The sequence below is a fragment of the Thunnus albacares genome, chromosome 17 (assembly GCF_914725855.1).
Source record: "Thunnus albacares chromosome 17, fThuAlb1.1, whole genome shotgun sequence".
In the NCBI taxonomy this organism is placed as follows: Eukaryota; Metazoa; Chordata; class Actinopteri; order Scombriformes; family Scombridae; genus Thunnus; species Thunnus albacares.
The window spans coordinates 13,166,910-13,194,751 of record NC_058122.1 but is presented as its reverse complement, the minus strand read 5'-3'; the positions used below and the strand labels follow the sequence as shown (position 1 = coordinate 13,194,751).

Below are 27,842 nucleotides of genomic sequence, written 5' to 3'. Positions count from 1 at the left end.
TAGTTCTCCTGTATTTGTGGCTGTTTAGTCATTACTTGTCCCTGGTTTATATGGACACACCGATGGGGTCAAGCAAGGACCTAGTGGGAGGGGGGCTTGGCATAAAAGGATGGGAGGGTATAGGGGTGTTAGACAGGGAGACACTCTCAGGCAGCATGCTGGGCATAGTGCCCTGCTTCCCTATTGCTGGCCCCTTGGCACTTAGACTGGCAACAGCATGCTGTGACTTCATCCTAGCAAAAGCATCTAAGATTTTGGCTGTCTGCCGTGGTGTCCCCAGCCAATCGGGGCACACACAGTGCCAGGTCACTCCAGAGGTAGCCAATAGTAAGTCTGGATGTGCTTAGTGTCATCCCTCTCAGATATGAATTCCTTTAAACCCACAAGGTACACAAATGCAGACACAAACACGAAGCTCTAATTCAGAGTGTGCACACATTTACAGAGTCTCTGTGTATGGATGGAAAGGAGAAGAGATACAAAAACAGTCTCTGTTTGTGTTTTCAAGTGAATGTACCTCTGTATACTCTTCAGTAAGTCCAGTTCAGACCTGTCAGCATCTTCAAATTACCACACATCTAGTGTTTCACATAAAGGTGGCAAGTCACCACTGCTGCATTTAGATATTTGTCTCCCTCTTGTGGACAATCTGAATAATGCAGGGGGTGTTGGTATTGTGAAAGGGTATACTGTAGTACCAAGTATATCACTGAGGAATAAATACAGTTTTATAGCAGTATATATAATTTTAATCCATGAGGAAAATTATGACAAACATTGTTGTTCATATTTGAATCTTTATTTTCTAAATACAAGAACAAATCCAGTGATAGAATATTTGTTTGTGACATTGATATTTCAAAGTCAGAATTTACAGCTTCATTTATTTATTTTTTTCCTTTCTTACACATATACATGCCACACCAACTATAAAGCTGAAACATAAAAAGAAATCAATATAGTATCAACAAATTCTATATACTAAAATGAGAGAAAAAAACAATAAAATGAAAATGAGTTCACCAGACTTTAAAGCTATTCCGGCCATGTGCTGTCAAAAGTCCACATTAAGATCATGAAATTGGAGTTGTCCTGTGGTCATCATCACTTAGTCTAAAAGGGAAAAAAACCCCACAGGGAATGTGTCAGGATCTGGTGAAAGTTTTGTCTTGCATAAAAGTATATTAAAAAAAAGTTTAATTTAAACTACAGAAAAATATCAATATTGATAAAGTTTAGAATAATGACAATAGTAAAAACTGCAGAGATAACAAAACCATACAAGTGAGATTACATACTGTACAGTGAGATTACCTTAAAATACCAAAAGTACCTCAGCTCCTGTATCTCACCTTGATCATTGTAGCCAAGACACCATAGACCATGGAGATGAGGAAAAACAGGAGGAACATGAAAGCCATATACCAGCTTTCCACTCCTAAGTCCTGGTTAACATTGGCATGCATGATGTCATCTAAGAAACCGCAGTTCTCCAAGATTTCTGTGACAGAATTAAAATGAGATCTGTCAGTGTTGTTACTGACTCACAAATGTGTGAAATAGGTGGTTAGGTATATGAAAAATGAATGTGCAAGAAAGATGTGGATCAGTGGACTAACTGGCACCTGGTTTAGATATATTCAGGGCTAGAATGATGGTTGTATGTGTCACCCTGCAGGTGTGGACCGCCCCGGATAACCAGTTGGATTGGGACAGACGAAGGCGACTTCGGATGCTGAACTTTCTGTCTTGGCCTCTGTGGGGTTGGCTGGTGCTGTAGTCCAACAGCTCCCAGGTGTCATCAAGGAACCAAGTGATGTTAATGGAAGCAGGACTGAAGCCGAACACCAGGCATCTAAGTTCACCAGAGCCCTCAAGCAAGGTGGCTGAGGGTTGGGTGGGTGTCACAGTGGCTGGAGAATAAAGTCATACATGGTCATGGAGGAAGAAAAATCATGGAATACTTATAAAGTAGGAGAGTAAGAAATAAATATTCTTGGAATTTGAAAAAAACAACTGCTTTTTAGTAACACTAAACCGGGAAGAATTACAGACTCTTAAGATGTTTTTAACAACACTAGTGGACTGAAATTTTGCTGAATGTTAAGTCTCTGCTCACCAAACCCATCCGTTATAGTGCTTTTAAAGGCATTACAGATGACTCATGTCTGACAACACAAGAATAGGTCGATTCCTGGTCCTTGGTTTTAGATGTGTTTAATCTGCTGCTCATTGAAAAACTGCTCCCTGTATTTAATTTCCATACAGGGCTGTTAGTGTACTGAGTTGATGGAGGTCTATGGCCATCCTTCTCCCAGTTCACTATGAATTTAGATGGGAAAAATCCAGAAACTAGGCAAACCAGTGTGAGGATGTCTGACGTAGACAGCTCAGAGACTGTAGGTTGTATTATTTTCACTGTTGGTGGATGTAGCTCTTAAGAAACACAAAGAGAAGACAACAATAAATATTTCTATTTTGGCTCTTTCAATCTCATCATTTAGTCACATTCAGCATCATAGAGAATATAATTTTTAGCTGTTGAGTTTCTCATGCAATCTTGTCTTCTTAAAATATGCTGAACTCTAGAAATTCAGAAACAGCACTAATGAATTGTAAAGATTCAACTTCATGCATTTTACATATAACAATACCTCTGTTTTTGCTGATATGGTCCTCGTAGCCCTGGTTGGAACATTTGTGCTTTTCCTCACAAGACACTTGTTTATATGTGTGCCAATCCTCTACTGACACATTGAGGAAGCTCTGCAAAGTTTCTGTCCCATTCCTGTGACTCACTGGTGGCTCCATATACACATTCGAAGAATATTTGTTCCCACCTACTTTCCTACTTTGGAATATCATTAAGACGAGGGCCAACCAGAAGACAGGTGATAGTCACCTTTCCCTTGTTCTGAAGCTGCTGGACTGGTGGTCCCCAAATATACACACCAACTATTTGGTATGATGGTGGAGTTACTGAAAAAAGACATTAAAGGGGGAGAAATGCAATCATCAAGTAATGAGTAAAGAGAAACATATGTCTCAGATTCTTTAAAGGATGATTCAGAAATAGTGTGAATGTATTCATTTGACAATTAATGCATCTATATGATTATGGAATATGTTTTAATTTTACCTGAGCAGAGGCTGATGGTCTTTTTGACATTTTTATTCAGAGACAGAGAAATCTCCTGATCTCCACTGATGGACATGTAACTGGAGGCCCCGGAGGATAATAACAAGAAACAAAGCAAATGTTCTCTTTTAGATCCTTCACTCTCAAAACACACCTGATTTATATTTTGTCTAGTCCTCTTACCTGGAACATTTATGGTCTTCTCAGCGGATAAGAAGCATGCATGTTCAGCTTTACATTTTAGAGGCTTCATTGTTTTCCACTGACTTATGGAAACTGTCAGACTGCTGATTATATGAGTTGAGTTTGTGGTCTGGATCACTTGGTTATTGGGCAGAGGTTTGTTATTCATAAGCCAGGTCACGTTGGCATCAAAGGCAGTGTGGACCTTATATTTTGCTTTCACTTTAGACGTTGCCATCTCTACTGACTTGAAGCTCCACATGAATGGAAGGAGGAGCTCTTCCGTATACTGCCAGAAAAAAAATGTGTTTGGCCAAAATGTTAATCTCATTGAATTTAGTTTATTACATTTTTGAAATTAAAACTATATGTCAGCAATTTTCATAGTGTGCTGTGACAATAGCTGTACATACTTACTTTCACAAATACTTATGGATTTTGTAAAGTCTTTGTCGTTGTGCGTAGAATTGCATGAAAAATTTGAGCCTTTTTCCCACTCTGATTTATTCGGTCTTCTCCACTCCCTCCACACTCTGCAGCTTCCTTTGGGTTGGCCCAGTGTTTGAGGGTCGGTTGTCCTGTTGCCACGTCACACTCAGTGCGTCTGGAAAGAACTCACTTATGGTGCAAACAAGTTTGACTGCTGAGGTCCTGAATTTGCCTTCCCAAACAGGGTATAATGTGATGTTTAGAGAGACAATTTGTCCTGAAATAGAAAAGAGATTATTATTTATTTTCATGTATTATTCCACATTGTTGGACATTTTTAAAATTTTTAGCTGATTTGATCTCTTTAATTATACATACCTTCAGATTGTAGTCACAATTCTGAGTGTAATATCTTTGTATTTAGGCTAGATGGCAGAGTTGTACGTTTACAGTGTTTGGTATCTTAAAGTCAGGTGGAGATAAGGCTGGAAGTCTGTTGTGCGTATGTTGCAGCATGACAGGGCAGAGTGATTAGGGTTAGCAACAGGCGGAAGCATTGAGTAACACCCAGGTCCCAAAAAAGTACCAAATACAGAAGTGAAACGTGGCACAGAGCAACGATGCATCACACACACCAGGTGTGAGGTGTGGTTATGCCAGTAAGGGAAACACATTGCACATTTAAATGTCTCATATCAGTTTACATATCTTCACATCACATAGCTTTTACATGGCTCCTTATGACATTGCTTAAGGTTTTAGTTCTCGAATCTATTAATAATAGACTATTAATAATAGACTCGAGAACTAAATCCCAATTTGCACATTGGGTTGAACATGGTCTGTTGATTCCAGGTGCTGGGGAGGTGACAAGCATAACTGATAAATAACACACAGTAAAAATAGTAAAAAAAACAAACAGAAGAAATAATACTGTAATGAGTATTATTTAATGAATGTTTAAAAGTAAAACTAGAGATAATAAGAACATTTTCTTAAGAGAGACAAAAGTTGGAGGAACAACATCAATGGTTATCTTCACTTAAACATTTATTTTCAAAAAGACAGAAGATTTTGTGATTAAATTGGAAAAAAGGACAATTGAGATTACTTACATAATACTTTAAGATTGTAAGAAACAATGCAAGAAAAATTGTTTTTTTTGTTGGTTTTTTTTTTTTTTTTACAGAAAGTTCACCTCATTTCATTTGACCTGAAAAGAAAAGAAAGAAATATGTATCAGTAACACTGCATCAAAACGATCACATACTTACTACTTGTCACCATTTAAATGTGTAGTTATTACAAATGTATTATATGACTAATGTATGTATACTCTAGTTAAAATAAAGCTGCATCATTAAATATCATAAACATGAATCCTCAATCTGGCCTGAGTGATGTTCTTCACATTTTATGGAGGACATTTACAGCTGGAATCTAAATATTTATTTTGGATTTCATATGCATCATTGGGTCTACTTTTTTAGAAAATTATTGTTAAATGAGGCATTGCACCATTTCTTTCCCTGACGATTTGAAAAATAAATGCATCGAAGCATGGCACAAACAAAATGTTACAACTGGCTTCTGTTGTAGTTTGCTGCACTTATTTTTTTAGTTTAATTAACTAATGAGAAAACAACTATTTGGGGATAGAATTTAACACACAAGAAAAAGACAAAAAAGAAAAATAAAACCTGCAAGACATAGTGCAATTTAGTATAAAAGCCCCCAAATCTGAAATAAACATTGTCACTGAGGGGCTCGCGATGTTAAATCGTTGAAGTATGACTCAAAATACCACTAGTTACTACACAGTTGATTCAGTCTATATATAGTCTGTAAACTCTTAATGCTTTACAAATGTGATTTTTATTTTAAGTTTGTAATGCTTGAATGCATGAAAGTGTTCAGGCGTTGCTGTTATTGTATCCGACCCCTGTAAATTAATACATAACCGATAGTTGAGATTTTGCTTTTTAGAATTTTTCCAAGAATCTAAAATGTAATGTAATAAAAGAGTGATGTAGTGGGTAAAGAGTGACAATTAAAATATTTATTACATCAACAAGATGTTGTCAAACATTCATAATGATTTATGACATTTAGGTGTAGTTGGTAGTTGTGATGTGATAACATTACAATGACTATTACATTTTTAAAATGACAACAATTCTATCAATCCATCTGAGTTATTTCCATAAAATTATTTACTCAGTTGTCTTTCTCTTGTTGAGTTAAATCTGTGCACAACTCTAACATATAAACTCATAATTACCTTGAAAGCAGTGGTTACAATGCTGAACAGCAGACTGATGAGGAAGAGAAGAATGAAAGTGATGGCTGTACTCCCCATGTCATCTTGTTCTTGATCTGTTCCTGGATCCGTGGCACAGCTGCCATTGTTGTTCACCTCATCTGGACACACTGCAATATGTCAATTAATACTTGAGATAATCCACACCCAGCTTTCAACAATAGCTCATGAGACAATGACCATTTCATTCCTCATTATCTCAATTCTACTTCTCTTAGTAGGATGATATATTCTATAAGCTCACAGGTTAGAGTGGATTCAATCATTGAATCAATCAGTCAGTCACGCAATCAATTATAAAGTATAAAAAAGTATCAAGTATAAAAAAGACAACCACAATTTAAAAAAACCAGCTCTGGCATATATCTTATTACTTATTACATTATTATGAGTGTACCATAAGGCCTAATCGTCAAATGTGTCCCTCTAAAATGTTGATTATGTTAATTACAGTGGCCCTAAAAAGATCCTGAATTGCTTTTGAAAGACCCCATTATTGGTGTGGCATGCATTACTTGGCTTGAGAATCAGTATCGTTATAATATGACTGAGAGACCACAGCGACTGAGTCAGACCTTGACAACCATCTCTCTTGTGTTGAGGGTGCAAGACCCAGTAGAGGAAACACATGTACACAAAGACAAGTCACAGAGACAATATTAATAAACTAGCTACAAATAAACATGAATATATAACACATGTTTTTAAAAATATGTAATTATTACCTAAATGTGGTAGGGTGTATGTGGTGTTATTCTAGTAAATACAATATCAGAGGGTGTAATAACTGATGAACTGATATACTGTCATGTCACTATGCTTTAAAACTCAAATATGCTGATATTTTCACCTAATCTATGATGCATTACACTATGACAGCACACATTCAATAAACATGTAGTTCCAAATAAAGACATGAAATGCATGTGACATACAACAACAGTTGCAAAGTGTTTTTTTTTTTATTTTGATTTTAAATCTGCATTAACAAGACAAACACAATGTCATATCACAAGCAACAAACATTAAACAACAAACAGCAGAAGACACAGCAACACAAAATAACATCTAATGGACCTCCATGTTGAGGTTGACCAGATTGGTTTGCGCAGATGATCTTTGCGCCATGGACCTGACGATGGCTTTAGTTGTGTTTTTCAGAGATTCATGGTAAACTACACAGCTATACACCTTGTCACTGTCCTTCCAATCGTCAAGGCTGAGTGTTAACTGGCCATAGACAGAATAGGATCCATTGCTCTCTACAGGGTTTGTGGTACTGATATCGTAATTTGAGTCTGCTGGCACATCATCAACAAGCCAAGACACCAACACCTCCTTGGGGTAGAAGCCTTTCACAAAGCAAGTCAGGGTCACCGTTTCTTTATTAGCCTGTTCTACTGGAACCAGCATGAACACCGAAGGATGCTGTTCAAGTCCTACTGCAAGCATGAGAAAACAATTAGGCCTCTCGCCACAGATAAAAGTACCTACTGTATGACATCATATACACAAATATACAAAATGACAATGAGAGTCAAACATAGGATTTTAGTATAAAATTGTGGTTTTCCTACCAGTCCTCCTTTCATACGCTGTCTTTATCTGTAAATCTGTATGTTGAACAACGCAGACACGTTTTATCCCAGCAGTCCATTCGTCATATGTGATGTCAAGTGGAACGTCAATCAGGCCTTGAAATCCATCAGCGGGGACTGATTTTTCAATCATTCTCTTTCCGTCCTCATCCTCCCAAAAAACCTTCGTGACCTGTGGCTTGTTTATCTTGACTTGACATACTAAAGTTCCTTTACTCTCTACAAACATGTCCGTCATTGTGGGGCCTTTGATCTCTACTTCCACATCTAGTACTTCACATCCAGCTGGTTATGTAGAGTGAAGAATTATTTAACAATTATTGAATGAACATGGCTGCAAAAGCATTAGAATTGAAATTGAATTTACATCATTTAAAAAAAAAAAAAGAAATATACTCACTTGGCTCAGGACATGACCCTCCGTAGGTCACAGTTGAATTCACAAATGCGTTTTCATTTTTCAACTTAAACTCACATGTAAACTTAGTGGAATTAGGTCTCAAGTCACTGGTGGGTACCATGAGAAAACTTGCTACACTGTACAGTGTCTTTCCATCGGTGGTCTGGCTTTCCTTAATGGGTGTTTTGATCTCATATACTTTGTCGAAGACATCCCCGTCATCTTTCAGCCATTTGATCTCATATTCTTCTGGTGAGAAATATTTGGCATAGCAGGAGAAGGAAGCCTCGCTTCCATCATCAGTGGAGGCCAGCACTTTAAGAGTTGGCAACTCAAAAACTGCTGAAAAACACACATATACACAAATATATGTATGTGGAAGCCAGGAATAATATATTCATATATGCAGAAGCAGAGGTGAACAGTTTGCTACAATGTCCATTTAATCTATAGACTTTTCTGTACTAGTGTATGTTATGCAACTTTCATGTACACGTGAACATACTGATTACTCTCCTCAAATTAACATTTAACTTGTTACTCAAGTGTGCAGAAAGAGTCAAAAGGAAATTTCCATGGAAAAAAAACAAACAATTATAACATACTTTTGACAGTATACGCTCGCTTCTGCATATACATTGACTGTTCAGGCAAGCAAACACAGATTAAACATTTTTTATGAACAGTGAATGTTAATTAACAACATACAGTGAACGTGAAAGCAGACAGAGATCAAGAAGAACAAGAACTATTATGCAGATAGATGGACAGAAGCAGAACACTTTGCAATAATCTGCTCTTGGACAGGTGAGAGAAAGTCAGCAGCTGAATATACATGAGCAAGCTTCAGCCTTTTTATTCCACCTCACTGTTTGTTTTGCCTGCTAGGCCTACTGATTCTGCAATTAAAAATATCTGAGATTATGTCACACTATTTAATATTTTGACAGTTCTCCAATAATGTTTCTCAGAAAAACCAATAAAGCAAAGTAATAGAAATGAACTGCCTATAGACAAACTACAACAATAACACTGACTTATAACTTTATTATAGTTTCCTTCTCATCTTTTAGTCTTTCATTTTATCTGGTAAAGCACTCGGATCTGCATTTATTGCATGAATTGTGATATATAAATACATTTATTATAAAATTATTATAACAGCAAGAGTTTTGTAACTTGAATAGTTATTCACTAGTTATTTGACATAAGGTCACCAAATGATTTTGTAAAAAAGCAAAATTAAATGAAATCCAGTATGACATAATCAATCAGTTATTATTCCCAAACTGCATGTACATTTTTTTGCACAGTTATAAAATATGTTAACAACACTGTCATGCTAAAAACTCTAGTTCAACTATTCTATATCTATATCAACTATTTAAAGTAATTTGTAATAATATATGACATGGGATAAGTCTTACGTGGTTCAGTCTGAGGTATTTGGACGTCAACAGTTCCCTCTGGATGTGTCACAACACAATGAAAAGATTGCTTTGCCTCCCAGTCCTGTCTGCTCACTTGGGCTTCACTGACTCCCATATAAAGTCCGTCTTTCTGTACTGGAGGATACTGGATGAAGTCAGTCAGGGCAGTCCCACTTTTGGTCCATGAGAAGGTCACTGAGCTGGGTGTGAACTCGGTGGCGAGGCAGCCAAGAGTGACCATGTCTCCAGTCCCAGAGCCACATGGTGCCAGGGGAAACAGAGTCGGTGCACGTGGTGTGGCTAAAGAGGGGAAAAGCAGACATGTAATTAACATATCAAAATTAAATTTAATTTTAACATAATAGTTATTTTTCACCAAGAACCGGTTACAACAAAGAGATGTACAATTGAGTTGATACAGTCGTATAACAAAGCACAGCATGAAAACCATTACCTTTTTAAATGGTGAAATTGGAAATATAAAGTTCCCTCCATACGCGGACCTTTGTCACCCGATCCCATTTATTTAGACATTTTATGTTGCACTAAGATTAACACACCTAAATAACATTATTTGTGTGATTTTGTTATTCCATATAGAATAGGTAAATCTCTTTCAATGCATAACTTTAACAACATCTAAAACAATAATTATTTGTAATTTTGAAATTGCAGCACGGATCGGATAAACGGATAAACGACCGATCAACTGACCGTGTTGATTGCAGTCACATTATAAGTGCCAGTAGGAACAATTTGTCACAAAAACATATTTCTTTTGTTTCGATTTAGCGATTATTTATGAGATCAAAGAGTATTCTTACCTGATGAAACAGTTACTGTTGTACCCTTTCCCCAGTAGTCAAAAGCACCGTAGTAGCACAGTGCTGAATCTACTTAACTGTTAGTATAAAAACGCTACATCTACTAATGGCCTGCGTAAAAAGTTAACCTTTACATTTAATTAACCCTGTTTTGTTATAAAATTCACTTTAACGACCAAAATATAAATTTGCCAAAAATATCCTTCATCGTATCCTACTGAGAATATCGCTGTTTTGACTTTTCTCATGTTAAAAACACTTTGCTTTACAATACAGAGAAGTTACAGTATAACTTAAACATGACTTTTCACAGTTTGAAACACATCCTGCTGTAGATTTTAAATGGTACATATTTTACCTGATGTTACTGTTACCATAGTGCCTTTTCCCCAGTAGTCAAAAGCCCAGTTGTCACAGTAAAGTAAGTCAATTCACACTTCTCACAAAAACCCATTACTATCCCATTACTTCATGTCATACAATGTGATTCAGGAAACAATTCAAATCACACTAAAATATACAGCAGTTGATAGACTTATGTTAACTGTCTTATGTTAACAGTCAGGAGTTTTAAACTTTTGATCAGTTCTTTGTCAGGCTACAAAATGCTGTTGGCTGTCTTATCACTGGCCAACAGTTGTGACCACCTGAAAATGATTATATATATTTTAATGATGTGATTAGGAATTTCTTTCTTCAATCGGAAATAATAAAAGAACATACCTGAGGTGACGGTGACCATCGTGCCTTTTCCCCAGTAGTCAAAAGCATTGTCACAGTCTAACAAATTGTTAACCACTGCATACAAAAACCTGTTCCCAGCTAACTACACTTTCCATGGAAGCTTATTTCATGACAATCTACCCTCTGACATATTTTCCCCGGCTTTTGCAAATTTGGATTCAGAAGATGAAACAAAAGATGATTTTCACCACCAAAGTTTCAACTGAGTCTACTGTTTATGACGCATTTAACATATTCTAGAAATGAATTAAGTGTGTAGGATCACAACTGGACTTCTTAAAAAAATAAACAGTTTTTAAATCAAAATCTACACATTTAAGAAGAAAACAGGATTGACTTACCTGATGTAATTGTAACCATCGTGCCTTTTCCCCAGTAATCAAAACGACTGTCACAGTGTAATATGCCAACACATCCAACATACAAAAACAAGCACCTTAAAGATGCCAGTGATGGCACCAAAGACTAAATATGCTATATTAAACAATGCAATTATTACATTTTCATTCTGTAAACAAAAACTTCTTATTTTACCTGCTGTGACCGTCACTGTTGTTCCTTTTCCCCAGTAGTCAAAGTAGTAGTCACAGTGACAGGTTTCAATAGCACTTTAGTACAAAAAATACTTTACAGCTTGTATCATCTAAAAGATTATTGTAATTATTCAGTAAACTTTACCCTGATCTTCCTTTGCTTTCACTTCAGAATACACACCAGTTTAAGTACAAAATATATCACCATAAAGTTAATGATAAACCAGACAGATATTGAGTCGTCTTTACTCTAAATAATTAGATTATTACTTACCAGAAGTGACTGTGACTTGAGTCCCTTTTCCCCAGTAGTCAAAGTAGTCATCACAGTGGTGTACTATGATCTGCTTCTAATACAAATACCAGTAATAACAGTTTAAACCAATTTATTAACCATTTCCCCTTGAGATTGTCATTTCCTGTGGTCTGAGTTATGTAAAATTATGTACATGTGTTTGCCAACGGTTAGTGAAACTTCCTCTTTATCAAGCCTCCTGACAGCTCCAATTCCTGCCACATGGAGTTTACACAAGCAGATGAATTTGATTCAACCAAATTATTATAAAGCTTGATATAATAATAATTGTTATTTAATTTCAAGTCTGCACATTTATTTCTTACTGGCATTAACTGAGGCCTGGCTGTGAAATTTATCCAACAAAATTAAGGTTTATAAATGTAAAGAATACACACCTATACATTAATTAGATATAGCTGCTGTTATAAACTGATTATAATGTGATTGCAACGATTGCACCTGGAAAGCCATGGTAACACCATAAAAATCTGGTATGGTAATTTGGTCACTACCATGATGGTACTATTCTGTATTTCTATGGGACAACAATATCATGTTATTGTGCCATACTATTATAAAATGAAATGCCATGTGTAAGCATGATCAGTCATCATCAAGAAACATGATCAGAAATCATGAATTTAAATTAGTGTTCATGACTGAACATTCTGTGATCTCTGTATACACATGAAAAGTTTGTATAATAAATTATAAATAATTTTCAACATTAGGACTGAACAATAATTTGCTATATTTTATTAGTGGAAATGTATAGTATTGATATCATATCATGTTTCAACAAAATCAACAATAAAAAACTAATAAAAAACTACAGAATAATCAAGGTTTGTTCATCACTTTGGTCTAATAACAGTGAAGCACAGCTGAGTGCATTTATACATAAATTTGAATACATGTGCCATATTGTGATATTGGAAAAAATATTTTTTTTGATGTTGTGATTGTGTTACATTATAGCTGCTAGCTGGTGATCAGGGAACATCTGAAAGATTGCTGGTAAATTTTCTTGCTGTTTGTGCTTCCTTTTTGGATCTGGCATCTGAAATGAATGTTTTTTGCTGGTGTGGAGGAGAGAGGGGGAGAGAACTTTGATAGGTGAATGAGACAGAAGGCCAACTATGCCATCTGGGGAATTTCACCCCAGGAAATATGTATGACTGGGAAATGGGTATTACCAAATATCAATAACCTCGAGTTCATAATTAATCAAGGCACATAGACTCGTTCACTGAGGGGACAGAGACATGGTTCAAACATATTTTTTTATTCAATCAAATGAGGAAACTGGAAAATGTTGCTGGACAGACAAAGGAGTTAGTGGTAAAACACAAGATAGAGTTAAGAAGTGGTAAAAGTATTCTTTTATTACAAAACTATTTTAAAATAAAATAAAAATCTTTTACCATTATAAGTCTAAGTGTACTACTGGTATTTTAAAGAAATAAGACAAGCAAAACTAGAATGGGCTGAGACTGCTAAATGGGGTGGCAGGCTGTGTTGAGGGGTGCTACCACATACTCACCACAAGTGCAGTTACAGCAACCTAAACACACGCACACAGCAAACATGTGAACCATTTGTGTGTCCCAGTGTCTTTAACCACAGCAAACAGTGAAGGGACCTCACCCAGGGTGACTATCCTCCCCAGTAGACTGGCACTCAGCTCCACTGAATTAAGGACATAAAAGGAACTACAAACAAGGTTAAACAAAATTAGCAGGTCCAGCTCTAGACAACAGGGGGGCCCTAGACAAGATTTTCTTTGGGGGCCCTCTTTACTTTGCCTGTAGCCGACTATGACTTATTTTATGACTTATTTCATCTATGAAATAAAACTATTAACTATATACAGTGTATAGTTTGCAGGTTTATAGCTAGGAAATCTAAATTATAAAATAAGGGCTGCATTTAAAAATAAAATACATAACAGATCTTTTGAAAAATGTACATCTTAAAATAAAGTGGATTGATCATTTTAGGCTCTTAGATTGTTTTCTGTGCCTTCAGTTCGGATTTGAGTGGGTATGTTTGCTCAAAAGATTTGTGCTTTGTCTTGTAGCGGCGTGTCATATCTCTGCTTTTAATAATCACTATGTTTAGAATATATGAGACATACTGGTTATGAACTGCCTGTGGGAAGAATGTATGTGCAAGAGTCTGTCCATTCTTGATTAAAAGCTTTGTTATCACTGTCTTCTTTTTTCTTTTTAAATCACGCCATGTGAATTTACTTTTCTGTGACTCGCTTATTTCTCCGACTGTTGTCTCTTGTCTTGTCTGTCCCCCGTGTGTGTATCTCACTGGACCTTTCTCAAAACCAAGTGCACCAAGTTCGGACTTGTGTATTTGCTAGTTTGGACTTCGCAAGTTCGACTTGGGATTACAAACTTCTCAGGACGAGAGGATACCCAGTTATATTTATCAATGAAGCCTGATGAAACCAATCAGTTAAACAAACTCCAAGCATGCCTTAAGGACATAAAGACCTGGATGAGCTGCAATTTTCTACTACTAAACTCAGATAAAACTAACAAAAGTTATTGTGCTTGGCCCTAAACACCTTAGAAACACATTATCTAATGATATAGTTGCTCTGGATGGCATTACCCTGGCCTCCAGCACCACTGTAAGGAATCTGGGAGTTATCTTTGATTAGGATATGTCCTTTAACTCCCACATAAATCAAATCTCAAGGACTGTCTTTTTTCACTTACGTAATATCGCAAAAATCAGGCACATCCTGTCCCAAAAAGATGCAGAAAAACTAGTCTACGCATTTGTTACTTCTAGGCTGGATTATTGCAATTCCTTATTATCAGGCTGCCCTAACAAGTCTCTAAAGACTCTCCAGCTGGTCCAGAATGCAGCTGCACATATACTGACTAAAACTAGAAAAAGAGACCACATTTCTCCCATTTTAGCTTAGCTACATTGGCTTCCTGTAAAATCTAGAATAGAATTTAAAATCCTTCTCCTAACTTACAAAGCCCTTAATGGTCAGGCACCATCATATCTTGAAGAGCTCATAGTACCGTATTATCCCACTAGAACACTGCGCTCCCAGTATGCAGGCTTACTGGTGGTCCCTACAGTCTTTAAAAGTAGAATTGGAGGCAGAGCCTTCAGCTATCAGGCTCCTCTCCTGTGGAACCATCTTCCAGATTTGGTCCAGGGTGCAGACACCCTCTCTATGTTTAAGAGTAGGCTTAAAACTTTCCTTTTTGATAAAGCTTATAGTTTGGGCCGACCAGGCTCACCTTGGATCAGCCCTTAGTTATGCTGCTATAGGCCTAGACTGCTGGGGGACTTCCCATGATGCACTGAGCTCCTGTCTCCTCCTCCTCCTCTCCATCTGTATGCATTCATGTAACATCAATGCATGTCACTAACTTTACTTCTTCCCCGGAGTTTCCCCCCCCTTCCCTCTTTCTTTCTCTCTCTCAACCCAACCGGTCAAAGCAGATGGCCGCCCACCAAGAGCCAGGTTCTGCTTGAGGTTTCTACCCGTTAAAGGGGAGTTTTTCCTTACCGCTGTCGCCAAGTGCTTGCTCATGGGGGAATTATTGGGTCTCTGTAAATTAAAGAGTACAGTCTTGACCTGCTCTGTGTGAAAAGTGCCCTGAGATGACTTTTGTTGTGATTTCGCGCTATATAAACAAAAATTGATTGATTGATTGAATGGGATGTAACTGCACACCTAAAACATCACGAAAACATCATGTTAATTGAGTTGTTATGTAGTGTTAGTACTGCATTCAAAGATCTGTAAATCATGCTTTGACTTTTGTTTTTTGGGATGTCCTTTAGTTGATATTTGGATAACAGGCTGTGCCTTTATAAATATTTACCAGAACAGTAATTCATCTAGATACAGGTGTTTCTCTTTCCACCTTAAACTTTTTCTATAAATCTTGAATCAGTTGCACCTTCTTCCTTCTTGAATCAGTTCTTAACTTTCTCTTTCTTCTGTCTCATCTCTCCTAATTCCTTCACTCACTCTGAAAATGTAAAAAGCCTTCCTTTTAAAGTCATGAAGCAGAACTTTCACTTGTATGGTGTTAATTACAGTACTTGTGGACAAATGACACACAATGGGAATATATCAGCAGTCAAGCTATCCAAACTATCAAGCTACATTAACATTAAAGTAATGTAAATTAGCAACTGCAGATAAACTGGACGGTTAAACATCACTAATGTCAATTAAAAAAATTTTAACTCCACTGAAGGGTTTTTCCAGCTACTTTGTTTTATTTTGTCTGACAGATTATTATTTGATGCTGCACATGTCAGTTAATGTCATATATCAATGATATTTGACATTTTGTGGCAGTACAATATATGGTGATGTGACTGCTTGGTTTAGGAAAAACATACAACAAATTCCACAGTGAGTGACAACAAATCTGGGAATGAAACTGGAGGAAGTGATTCAAATCAACCTAGTGATTCAGGATTTCCACCTCTAGTGTGTGGGCACACTGTAGGCCTAATAATATTCAAGTTGAATCCAGCATGGCATCAATGTCATCGTTTCTGTCGATTATTGCCGTTCCTAAAACAAGCTCACAGATGTGTTACCGTCAACAAGTGGACAGCTGTGGTAAAATGGACCATGATGAATTGTGGGATAGCTACACTTGCTCTGATGCTTGAATGCAATCCACTGCTGGACCATGGACATTAGACTGCTTTGTCTTCCCCATTATAGTGAGTGTGAGGTCAGGCCCCATTTTGACTTGTAGAGCAGCTCATATAGTGCGTTTTAAGTTCACGGCACCTACCCTCTGGAGAATCCCTTTCACCATGTCACCATTACAATACTCTGAAAACTCAAGTTGACTTCTATGTGATCGACCCTTCAAAGGTCGAGTGATTGAACAATGATGTAGATGCATCACATTAAACACACAATGCAGGTTTGAGAGAACCACCAACAAATTTTACACTCCAACTTCGTTCAGAAAACTGGACATAAATACAATATATTTTTTACAGTGATGAACTCACGTGATTATTATATATTGCAATAATTTGCTGAAAACATCATTTCTTATTTGACATTAATTAGTATGAGTTAAAAGCAGTGCACAGACACTTACTGTAAACAGCTGTTTAACGATTCACTATGAATAGTATTTGCGTAGTCTGCAAATTAGTTCAAGTATTTTCAACACATAATGTATATGGTGCTAAATGTTGAGGGAGAGATAAAGGAGGGTATGCAAAACAATTATTGAAAAGCACCATATAATCGTGAGGCAGGCTGATTTTTACATAGAACCCTTTCCCTTTTCGTTTGGTATAAGTTTCAGTTGTGTGGCACTGTACTATTGAATACTCTGTCAGTTCATCAATACTAATTTAAATACAATAATAATTTTCTCTGGTTTGACGCAGCTCTGATCTGTGGGAATAAGACCATGTTTCTCAGCACTGTTTGATGTAAAACCTGGTTTGATGACTGATCGATTGATAGCTACTGTAAATATGTCTGAGTTTAATAACTGAAAACTGTATAATGATACAATCATTTCAGACTTTGTTCTGGAAAATATAATGACACCTCTGATGCTGCCATCCGACAGATAGCAGCAAATATTGCACTCGCAACAGCAACACATTGAATGACTTCAGCCTCCTCAGAAATGTTACTGATGTCTGTGCCGTCATTTCCATACTTTTACAACCACAGTCTCTTCTCCCTGAATGGAGATGAAGTTTATTGCAGTTTTTCTGAAATCCAACACCATGTCAGTGGTATTGGCCACATTCAGAAGTACGTTTGTTCCTCCTGCACCACTCCACCAAGTTGGTCCAAAGGTCTCTGTACTCTGACGTCTGTCCACCTCTGATACACCCAAGAACTGCAGTCACCTGACACCTTCTGTAGATGACAGGACTTTGTACTGTGTTGTGGCAGACAGCAATAAGATTTGTGTGCCTGTGTTTCATTTTTTTCTGTTTACATTTCAGGCTCCTTAAAAAATTGTAATTGAAAGTCTGAGAAGTGCACCTTGTTGAAGATATTATCATGGTCTCGTTGCTTAGCTGAAAACTGAGAGAAAGGCTTTAGGGGGAGGATACGTAGAAGGACATTTTCAGTTTTGATCAGCACTTGAAGAGTCACTTTGTTCCAGAGACACATCTGTAGAGGTCAGGTTCTCCTATTATATCTGTCTTCAGCTTTCTTAGTAACATGAACTAGTTTGATTGTGAAACTAAGAAACCATTTGTTAATTTTCAAGTTTAATTAGAGGATCAAGTAGCTTTTATGCTGTTATAGTTTTTGTTAATCATCTCAGTACAGTTTAGTTACAATTACAGTGTTAGCATTATCCTCCTCTTAACGAGGTAAATGTATTGATGAACTACTGATTTTTAAATTTAAATTTTTAAAACGATGAACTATTGTCTATTTTGCTGATATATGACTTTAACTTTGAAGGGGACATATTATGCTTTTTGAGATTTTCTGTCATTTATATTCTTTTTATACTAATGTTGGATGTCTATGTTAACTTAACATGCCAAAACTCATTATACTGTATTGAGTCAATTTGCCACTGATACAGAAAGATTAAAAAAGTCACTTTCATTGTGAACTTTAAATGTGATATTCTTTGAATATATTTATTATCTTTACTACTAGTTATTAGTCTCCATGTTATTTGGTTTTAGGCAATGACTTGTCTCAGATATTAGGGTAAAGTTCTACATTCACATGTTAATGTCTTACTTTACAGCTATGGGAGGAGGTAAGTTTTGACCTGCTAACACCCTCACCTTCTCATGGTAACATTTTCAAAACATTGCATAACATTGTTAAAAACTTAATTATGGTAACATTCACAGAAAACATTGTTGATGAAGTGGTTTAAAATATGGCTTATGTCTTATGTAAACTATATATCTGCAGGTTCAAGTAAGCCATGGAGGGAGATTCCAGAGTGTGTTCTTTACACAATGCTGAAACCTTACATATCTTTTGCTTTTCAGCAGACATTTTGACTTGTCCAGGGCTCTATTGTGCATGCTCACTCACTGGCATGGCTTCCTGGGACAAGTAATGGAATAGAACCATCATTAATGTTATTGATTAAGCCTGCACTTTCGACTTTTCCTGCTTTGACAAGTCAGAATGTCTGCTGTGAAAATAGTCTATTGACTTGTCCTAATGAAGTTACTCAGCATTTACAGAAGCAAACTTTGAGAGGAGCAGCCAAAACACACTTAACCTAACACATTTAAACATTTTAGATAGTTTATTGGCTGACACAATTAGTACTTTTTGACGTTATCTTAAATGTTGTAGAACATTTAGTGTGCCTGTAGAGGAAAGTGTTATCCTTAAACTTATCTGATGGTACCAAAGAAAATTCCCCAAATGTGCGATCTCTGATTGTCACTATTTGTATAATTTTCATTTATTATCTCCAATATCCTTACTTAAGCAACAATAACATAATGCCCTGACAGGGACCGGTGAGTGTTACTGCAATCACGGTTTACTTTTCCTTAAAAGACCAGTGTGTAATAATTAGTGGCATCTAGTGGTGAGGTTGCAACCAACTGAATGCCCCCCCCCCCTCTTCCAAGTGAGTAGGAGAGCCTATGCTAAACATGAAAGGCCCTCTCTAGAGCCAGTGTTTGGTTTGTCCATTCTGGGCTACTGTAGAAACATGATGCTGCAACATGGCAGGCTCTGTAGAAGAGGATCCGCTCCCTATGTAGATATGAAGGGCTCATCCCAAGGTAACGAAAACACAACAATTCTTATTTCCAGGTGACTATACACTAAAACATACTTATACCCATACCATATAACCATAATATTATATTCCATTTATAAGGTATTAGGTATTATAAGGTATTAGTAAAGGATTTTGATACTTATTCTCTCACATAATGGTGGATAAATGGTGGTGACAACAGTTATAATAACTATTCGAACCCATGTGTTATGATGTTATTCTTCTTGTTCTAAAATAAACATAAAGCCCAAGAGCTCCAGCACTCAGAAAGTGAATGAAAAAACAAATAAGACACCAAACACCACTAAGAATAATCACACACAATAATTTGCTGTGAGAGTAAAATACTGTATAATGATACTTTAGTTTAGCAAGAGAGTTAGTAAACATGTATGTATTTAATATTTTAATCTAGTCTAATCTGATATTTTTCTCTATTAAAAAGGAACAAAACTGATGATCTGAGCTTTGTGGAAAATTATCAGCCAAAAAAGAAAAAGGTCAAACATCTCAGAATTCTGCTTCATGGACCAGTTGGTGCTGGCAAGTCCAGTTTCATCAACTCTGTCATTAGCTGTTTACAAGGCAGAATTAACTGTAACAGAGCTTTCACAGATGCAACCTCTGGGAGCAGCTTCACCACTGAAGTATGTCTTTTGATTGTGTTACTTATAAGCAAAGTTATCAGTCTTTATGTATTTCGTACAACATAAAACATCTAAGTGGCTGATCTGTAGATTACAACAGTACACTGATCAAACCACCAGATGTTATTACTGCCATTACGTGAATTACAAGTTGTGTAAGGCAATATAATCTTAAATGATTGTAGTTCCCTTTTCACAATTTTTAAAACTTTTTTTCAGACTTCTTTGTCTGTGAAGAACAAATATTAACATTATAGATATGCAAAACTGGAGGTAAAGAGTGATATTCAGCGTCAGCTAAAAAAATAAGATTTGAGTCAACAGATTATGAGAGACAGACAGGGGAGAAAGACAAAAAAAAGAAGACAAAAAGTGCAGTAATAATTGTAATAATCGACTGTAACAACTAAAACATTCAGTATGTGGAAAGTCACATCAAATATGCAAAATGGAGAACATTCACAAATAATACAGCAGAGCAGAAGAATACTTATGCTCCTAAGAAATCATTCCTTTTATGGTTGAAAGTATTTTGACCTTTTGATTGAAGGTCAACAGATGTAGATTGTGTGAGTAAATATCTAAATAACTGCTTTTTACTGTAGGAATTACAATATGAGAACTCATATGAGAGCTTGAAAATGACTGTACCTTCATTTTTTACAGTACAAAACTCACAAAATCAAGACTGAAAACTCAGCCAGTTCTTGTCCCTTTGTTTTCAATGACACCATGGGCCTTGAGGAAAGAAATAACCATGGAGTCCATGTGGAAGACATCAAACTGGCCATGAAAGGACATGTGAGAGAAAACTACATGGTACAATTTTTTAATCTTTGACAATGTTCAAGTAATTTATTTTAACTGTTCTGTTTTTTTCACAGAAAAGAAAACATATATTTTAATTGCACATTTAATGGATTAATTTTAAATTGATTTCCAGTTTGATTCTGCATCCCCATTGTCTGAGGGTGATAAAGGTTACAACCCATGCCCCACACTAGATGACAAAGTTCACATTCTGGTTTTTGTTGTTGATGCTGGTAAAGTATCTTTAATGGATGATAAGGTTGTGAAGAAAATGAGGGATGTACGACGGGCAGCCTCTGACTTGGGTAGGACCAGGCATCAAGATGCTTATCACTTTGTTTGCAGTCATGGTGCCCCAGTTCATATAAAACTAAATAACATGCAAAAAATAGAGTTTAAAATACTGACACATTTTCTGTCTCAACAGGGATTCCCCAATTGGCAATTCTACCAAAAATTGATGAAGCCTGTCCTATGGCTAAAACAAATGTACAAAATGTCTATAAAAACAAGTATCTGAAGGAACAGGTAACTTTCTTTTTTTAATTTCTTGGTTGTAAGTGTTTGGAAATATATTATAAATTTATATTTCATTATGTTTTTATCAGCACAGTTTAATTAATTGTGAACTGAAATACTATTTCTTTAAAACTTAGGTTGACATGTTCAGCCAGTTGGTGGGCCTTCCACTGAGCTGCATCTTTCTTGTGAAGAACTACAGTTCAGAAATCTTCACAAATGATGACATTGACACAATGATACTGAACACACTGAGACAGATAATAAACTATGGAGAGGACTTCCTGGACAACCTGGAGAAAAACTGAACAAAACCTGTTTGATTGCAGCATCAAAAAAATGGCACAACTTCATCTAGAAATATACCTTTCGCATTGTAGATCATCTTTTGAGCAAGTATTTTACACACCTTGTGGCAATTTTCATCTAGAATGGATATAGTGTATATGGCATCTATTATGATAGTTTTACATTACATGATTCTTAAGGGAGTTTGGAAATTTGTCATTTAGCCTGTTCTATTTTACCTTGTTGAATATGAACAAGCCACAAATCATTCTGTTGTAACTGAAACCTGGATGACTGTTTTTTTTCTTGCTGTTTTCATTTTGTTGTATTATTAGTTTTAAAAGACAAAGATCAGACTCAGAGATCAGAGAGGATTTTAAAGGGTGAAACAGTAACGCTGTAATGAAGTGTTATTATTTGAATTCAAAAGTGTCATCGGTTTCTACATATATCTTGTGTGAAAGCTCGGTAAGTTTGTAGAATGCAAATATAATCTAAATATAATAATTTCCATGTAGATATTTGCTGGGGTTTTACATATAAGAACAAAATAAACTTTTGTTTTCTTAAATAAATATTATAGCTGTAATGGAAAAAAATGTTTAACTAGTATAAACTGTTTTTGTGCTTGACTAATAACCTTTGTAGCAATGATATGCTGTTATTATGTTTTGCTTTTTGTTCAAGGGCGCAGTGTAAGCTACTCACTTTATGGACGTGATTGTTGCTTGTTAGACACAGATAAGGGAATGTTTTGTTCTATCTGAAGGTACTAGCAGATGTCTGAAATTTGTCAGTATCATATCATATATCATATAGTATCATATCATATATATCAATATCATTTACAAGGCTGAGAGACGTTATAAATGTATCATGTATCCTTAGTATGAGGTTTTCACTCCTTCAGAGTGAACCCACATGCAAGTGTGCTGTGTGATCACAATAAAACACTCAACTCTGAATTTGTCTGTAAAATCTGTTTATTGAAAGGTGAATTTCCACCACAATTACCCTTAAATAAATTCATGAACACTTAATGAGTAGTCAAACTTTTTTGATCAAAATACATTTCCATTTTCCATGTATCATAGCAAAATAAATAAACAGCATAGATGGCAACAAATGAGTGGAATCAAAATTAAAATTGTAAGTAAAAACATAAAATAGCTCCTTTTGCTATCTTGTTTTTTTAAGAAAAATGTGATATTTCAATGCAAATTTAATTAAATATTACTGATTTGTTTGGAAAACTATCTCAGTATTTCCTCAAATTCATCAATTATGTTAATGAATGAAAAAGAGAGTTAAAATCTTCAGACTTCTGAGAATTGAACTTATCTGGGTATCAAAATTGCTCCTCAGTTAGATGAAATGACAGCATTGAACTCTGAAATTGAATCAGTGCTGAAATCTAAGGATGTCTTTACCCATCTCTCTAATTGGCAGCTTAAATAGATTAAAAATGAATATAATTTTTTATATTTATTTCAAAGTATTCCCTTTAGTCCCCAAACAGAATATTTAAGCATTTTTTATGGAATAAAAGGCATCACAGACGTCATCTCACTATATTACGAATCTCCAGCTGGACTATTGGTTAGCATAGTTGAGAACTATAATGTTATATTGATTTTTCATGGAGGAATCCTTAATCACATTGTGCTCAGTTACTATTGCACTTACAGTATATCTGTTCTTGGCTGTGCCTAAATATACCTTAACAGAGCCAAAACACAGCCAACCCAATGTGATTAACATAATAAATAAATGGTATGAACATGAATATACAGTAAGTAATGTGCTATCTTGTTTTAGATCAATTTGAGGCAATATTTCATTCAAAGTGGGAACATTAGATGTAACCTTCATGGTAAAAAAAAAACAAGAAGAGATCTATACAGAGACTATGCATTTATGAGCTTTGAGTAAATCACAGCAAATTAGGCTATACCATTCCAAAACACTTCTTTAAATATTTGCAAATAATGAGCTTTATTTATTCTGCACAAAATAAATCATTGGAAAGGCCCTCTCTTTCATATTTGAAAAAAACAAAACAAAAACAACAACAAGAACAAAAACCGCAAAGACAGAGGTTTAACATCTGGTTCTGCCAAAATCTCAGCTTGGAAGTTGGATTCATAAGGATATTTCCACTGAAGAGTAGACAACATCATGTCTTAAGGTTTTGACACAAGATACAACTAGGTGATGCAGCCTTACACCAGAACTGCAATAATACAACAAAATACAACATGATTAAATGTGGACTCTTAAACATTAGATCTCTGTCTGTAAAGCCATATTAAAAAATAATTTTATATCAGATTATCATATTGATTTATTTTGTCTTACTGAAACCTGGCTGATTATAGTGTACCGTCCTCTTGGCCCGTTCTCCTAAGTAATTATATTAGGTGACTTTAATATTCATGTGGATGTTGATCAATGAGTCTTAGCACTGCGTTTATCTCATTATCAGACTCAATTGCTTCTCTCAGAGTGTAAATAAACCTACTCACTGTCTTAACCACACCCTTGACCTTGTTCTGAAATATAGCATCGAAATTGAACATTTAATAGTTTTTCCACAAAATCCTATTTTATCAGACCATTACTTAATAACTTTTGAATTCCTATTACTGGACTATACGCCATAAAACACAAAAATGTCTTCTCTAGATGTATATCTGATAGTGCTGTAGTTAAATTTAAGGAAGTGCAATCAACTCCTGGACTGCGGACAATATATAATATAGAATATATATGGTGCTAAGTGTTCAGGGAGTGATAAATGAGGGTATGCCAAACAATTATTGAAAAGCACCATATTATTGTGAGGCAGAAAATGTCAATCGTGGTAAGTAACTGGTCATGTTCACGTTCATATTTTGATTGATTAAGATAAGGCCGCAACAGGAATGAACTAGACAGTAGATGGACGATTTTTGCATAGAACCCTTTGCCCCTAGCTTTTGGTGTAAGTTTCAGTTGTGTGGCACTGTACTGTTGAATAATCTGTTAGTTCATTAATACTCCATTTGCCTTTGGTTTGATGCAGCACTGATCTGTGGGACTAAGAACATGTTTCTGAGCACTGTTTGATGTAAAACCTGGTTTGATGATTGATTGATTAATAGAGAGTATGGAAGTTTTTATTGGACTCTAATAGTTGTCACTCACAGAGGAGAATCCACAAATGTGTACCATGATCCACAAATATTTCACTATCCACAAACATGTACTTTTTTATTTGTGTTGTGTAAAGTCATATCCACAAAAATACAGAGTGATTTGGAAATATGCATATTCTGTAAACATGTATTTTAATTTCACAAAAAAACATGATATAGGTTTTACAAATGTAAATGGTTTCACCACAAAAATACATGTAAAGTCATATTTACACATTTGTGGGTCCATTTGTACATGTGAAATGGGTTTTGCATATTTGTGGAATGCTTCCTGTCAGTTTATGGGCCACATGACATTTTTTACTTCCCTCCTGTTGATCTGTAGAAAAAATCCACAAATGTGATGTGTGGTTACTAGCTACACCAGCAGGTGGTGATATTCCCTGCCAGGGGCTGACGGAAGTACAGTTTGTACTGGAGGAAGGCTAAAACAAGGACAATGGTCTGGCTTCAACAATAAAAAAACAATAAAACAAGAAAAAAGTTGTGTTTGTGCTCATATCAGGCACACACCCACAGGCCTTCCATTGTGACCAGAGTTGACTTGTCCTCAACTTTTCCCTAGTAAAAATAAAAATTACACTTAAGTATACTTTAAATAAGTGCATTTAAAGCACATTATTGCTTTTTTGTATTAAATTTAAATTTAAAATTAAAAGTGTATTTACTTTATGTTTTCATGCAATGTCTTAAAGTGTACTTTAATCTAGCTGTATTTAAATACTCTTATATGTACATTCATATGCAGTACCTTTATACTGTAAAAACTGTAAAACAAGTAAAGTTCTTTTAAGCACACTTAAATCATTTTACATAAAAGTATGCTTTAAATACAGTGGGATGCAGTATTCTGAAGTGGGCTTTATAGAATACATGTGAAAATGTATTTAATACAATTTTACATAGCTTTCTTTAAATACTCTTGAGAGACAATACCAGTGTGTGTAATACAAATATCTGTTTTACTAAGTATGATGTAAATAAATACAATAGTAGTGTACTTTGAATTCATTGTGGTACTACACAATTTGAATGAACTTAAAGTGAATTTTAATCAAGTTGTATTTAATTGCACTTATAAAAAGTAATTCAACATACAGTAAGTTGGTATTTGCGTTGCAATTTAATGTAGTCATTACAAGTGTATTATATATTAATTACAAAGAGTGAACAAAAGGTGCATTAGTTTTAAGGTAAAGCTGCAATAAAAAACAAAAATGATGAACTTTGTCAGTAGTTTTCTTTTATGCAATCCCTTCTAGTTCATACAATAGACCATCTTGTAAAACAATCCATTGTATTCAGGAAGGGCTTGTCACATCCTGCCTGGACTTTCTGTTTGTTCTTTGGACTCTGTGTTTTTGTGTTCCTTGGGGTTTCCTGTGTTACACTTCTGTTGTCAAGTCCTTCTAGTCATATGGTTTTGCTTGTTAAGATTTTGGTGGAGGGTTTAGAGGACTGCATTATTAGTTAGCTTGTAGTGTTGTGTACTTAAGTTTATGTAATTCTGGGATGGTTTGATTTATGCTGGGTTGTGATTTAGATTATTGTGTTTTCTGGGTTTTGGTTTTCTGTTACTCTGTGTTTCCCTTGTGTGTTCCTTCACTCCTCCTGTGTTCATGTACTCCTCCTTACACCTGCCGTGCATTTGTCCTTATTAGCCCTGCCCTGCTCTCAGTGTCTTCTCAGCCTATCAGCTCCCAGTCTGCCCCTGTGTCTTGTCACCTGTTCCTAGTTGTCTGATTAGTTTAGTTTGTATTTAAGGTCTGGTTTTCAGCTGGGCCTTGTTGGATCATTTGTTCTGTTTGGTTCTGTTTTGCCCTGTTCTGTCCTGACCATTGCAAGAATAAAGAAGGTTTTCGTCAACTCTGCATGTCGGTCTCTGCATTTGGGTCCATTCCTGCTACTCCACATGACAGAGCTTCTTCTGCTCTTTGCTATATTTTTGAAACAGTCTTGTGGTTTTTACAAATATTTTGCGATGCAGTTGTAACGCAATTACACTTTCAAGAAAATCCCAAAACTAAATTTGTACGAATGATTTTATTTCTGTCCGTCAGAGAATGTAGCAGAGTGTAATTGGAGATGTTTGTCAATGAATATTAAATGTATGAAACTAAATTTAAGCCTCAGAGTAAAGTTGCCTCATATGAGTCAAGAACAGCTATCAACTGTCTTGGCATAATTCTGCATAATACCTTTCAGAAATGAAGTTATGATTAAGTTTTTAGCTTTTTCTGTCATCAGGCTTGAAAATAATTCCGTAAGTCTTTGTGTACAATGCTCCTAAATTACTGTTGTACAAATGTCAGCCTCTGCTGGTCTTTCTAAGTCAGTGCAGTCAGTACATTTAGCCCTTGATCCTCTGGTAATGACAGCTCACAAACGCACAGTCTGCAGTAACAGAAGGAATGTCCTACTGGCTGACAGGCTGGCCACTACAGTTACACATACACATAAATTTTGTGTAAATGTGAATCGGATGTAACTGCACACCAAAATTCTTTTTCCTACAATGCACTGTTAGAGATGGGAATGATTTAATATTGTCCAAATTATGCATACTCTAAATAGCTGAGTAGTTTTGGTCTGCATATTTGTGTCTGAGCATGTCTGTACATATCCACAAGAGGTCAGCATTTATCTTTCAACAATTACTGTACATTCAGTTGTTTTACATCATTTAATAATCCTCCACATTTCAAATA

General features: G+C 35.7%; 1 protein-coding gene, 1 long non-coding RNA gene and 1 pseudogene across 3 annotated transcripts in view; 1 reads left to right on the top strand and 2 right to left on the bottom strand.

Annotated features, from left to right (window-relative positions):
* Nucleotides 1-869: 869 nt before the first annotated feature.
* Nucleotides 870-12,413, bottom strand: LOC122966948 (annotated as a pseudogene).
* On the bottom strand, nt 4,779-6,237 carry LOC122966569. Its single transcript, XR_006398411.1, has 2 exons — nt 6,033-6,237; nt 4,779-4,964 (listed from the first exon to the last, which is right to left on the bottom strand). It is a non-coding gene; the product is annotated as an uncharacterized LOC122966569 (long non-coding RNA).
* Nucleotides 12,414-18,054: 5,641 nt separating the features above from the next.
* Nucleotides 18,055-27,842, top strand: part of LOC122966486 (interferon-induced protein 44-like) — a 36,152-nt gene continuing 26,364 nt past the window's right edge. The window contains exons 1-3 of one of the 2 annotated variants that reach the window (XM_044330774.1): nt 18,055-18,075; nt 18,666-18,677; nt 18,839-18,869. In XM_044330774.1, coding sequence (XP_044186709.1) covers nt 18,668-18,677; nt 18,839-18,869 — 41 coding nt within the window. In that variant the 5' untranslated portion in view covers nt 18,055-18,075; nt 18,666-18,667. Of the gene's footprint in view, nt 18,076-18,665; nt 18,678-18,717; nt 18,870-27,842 lie in introns of those variants that run through there. The other variant, XM_044330771.1, reaches the window with a different exon arrangement.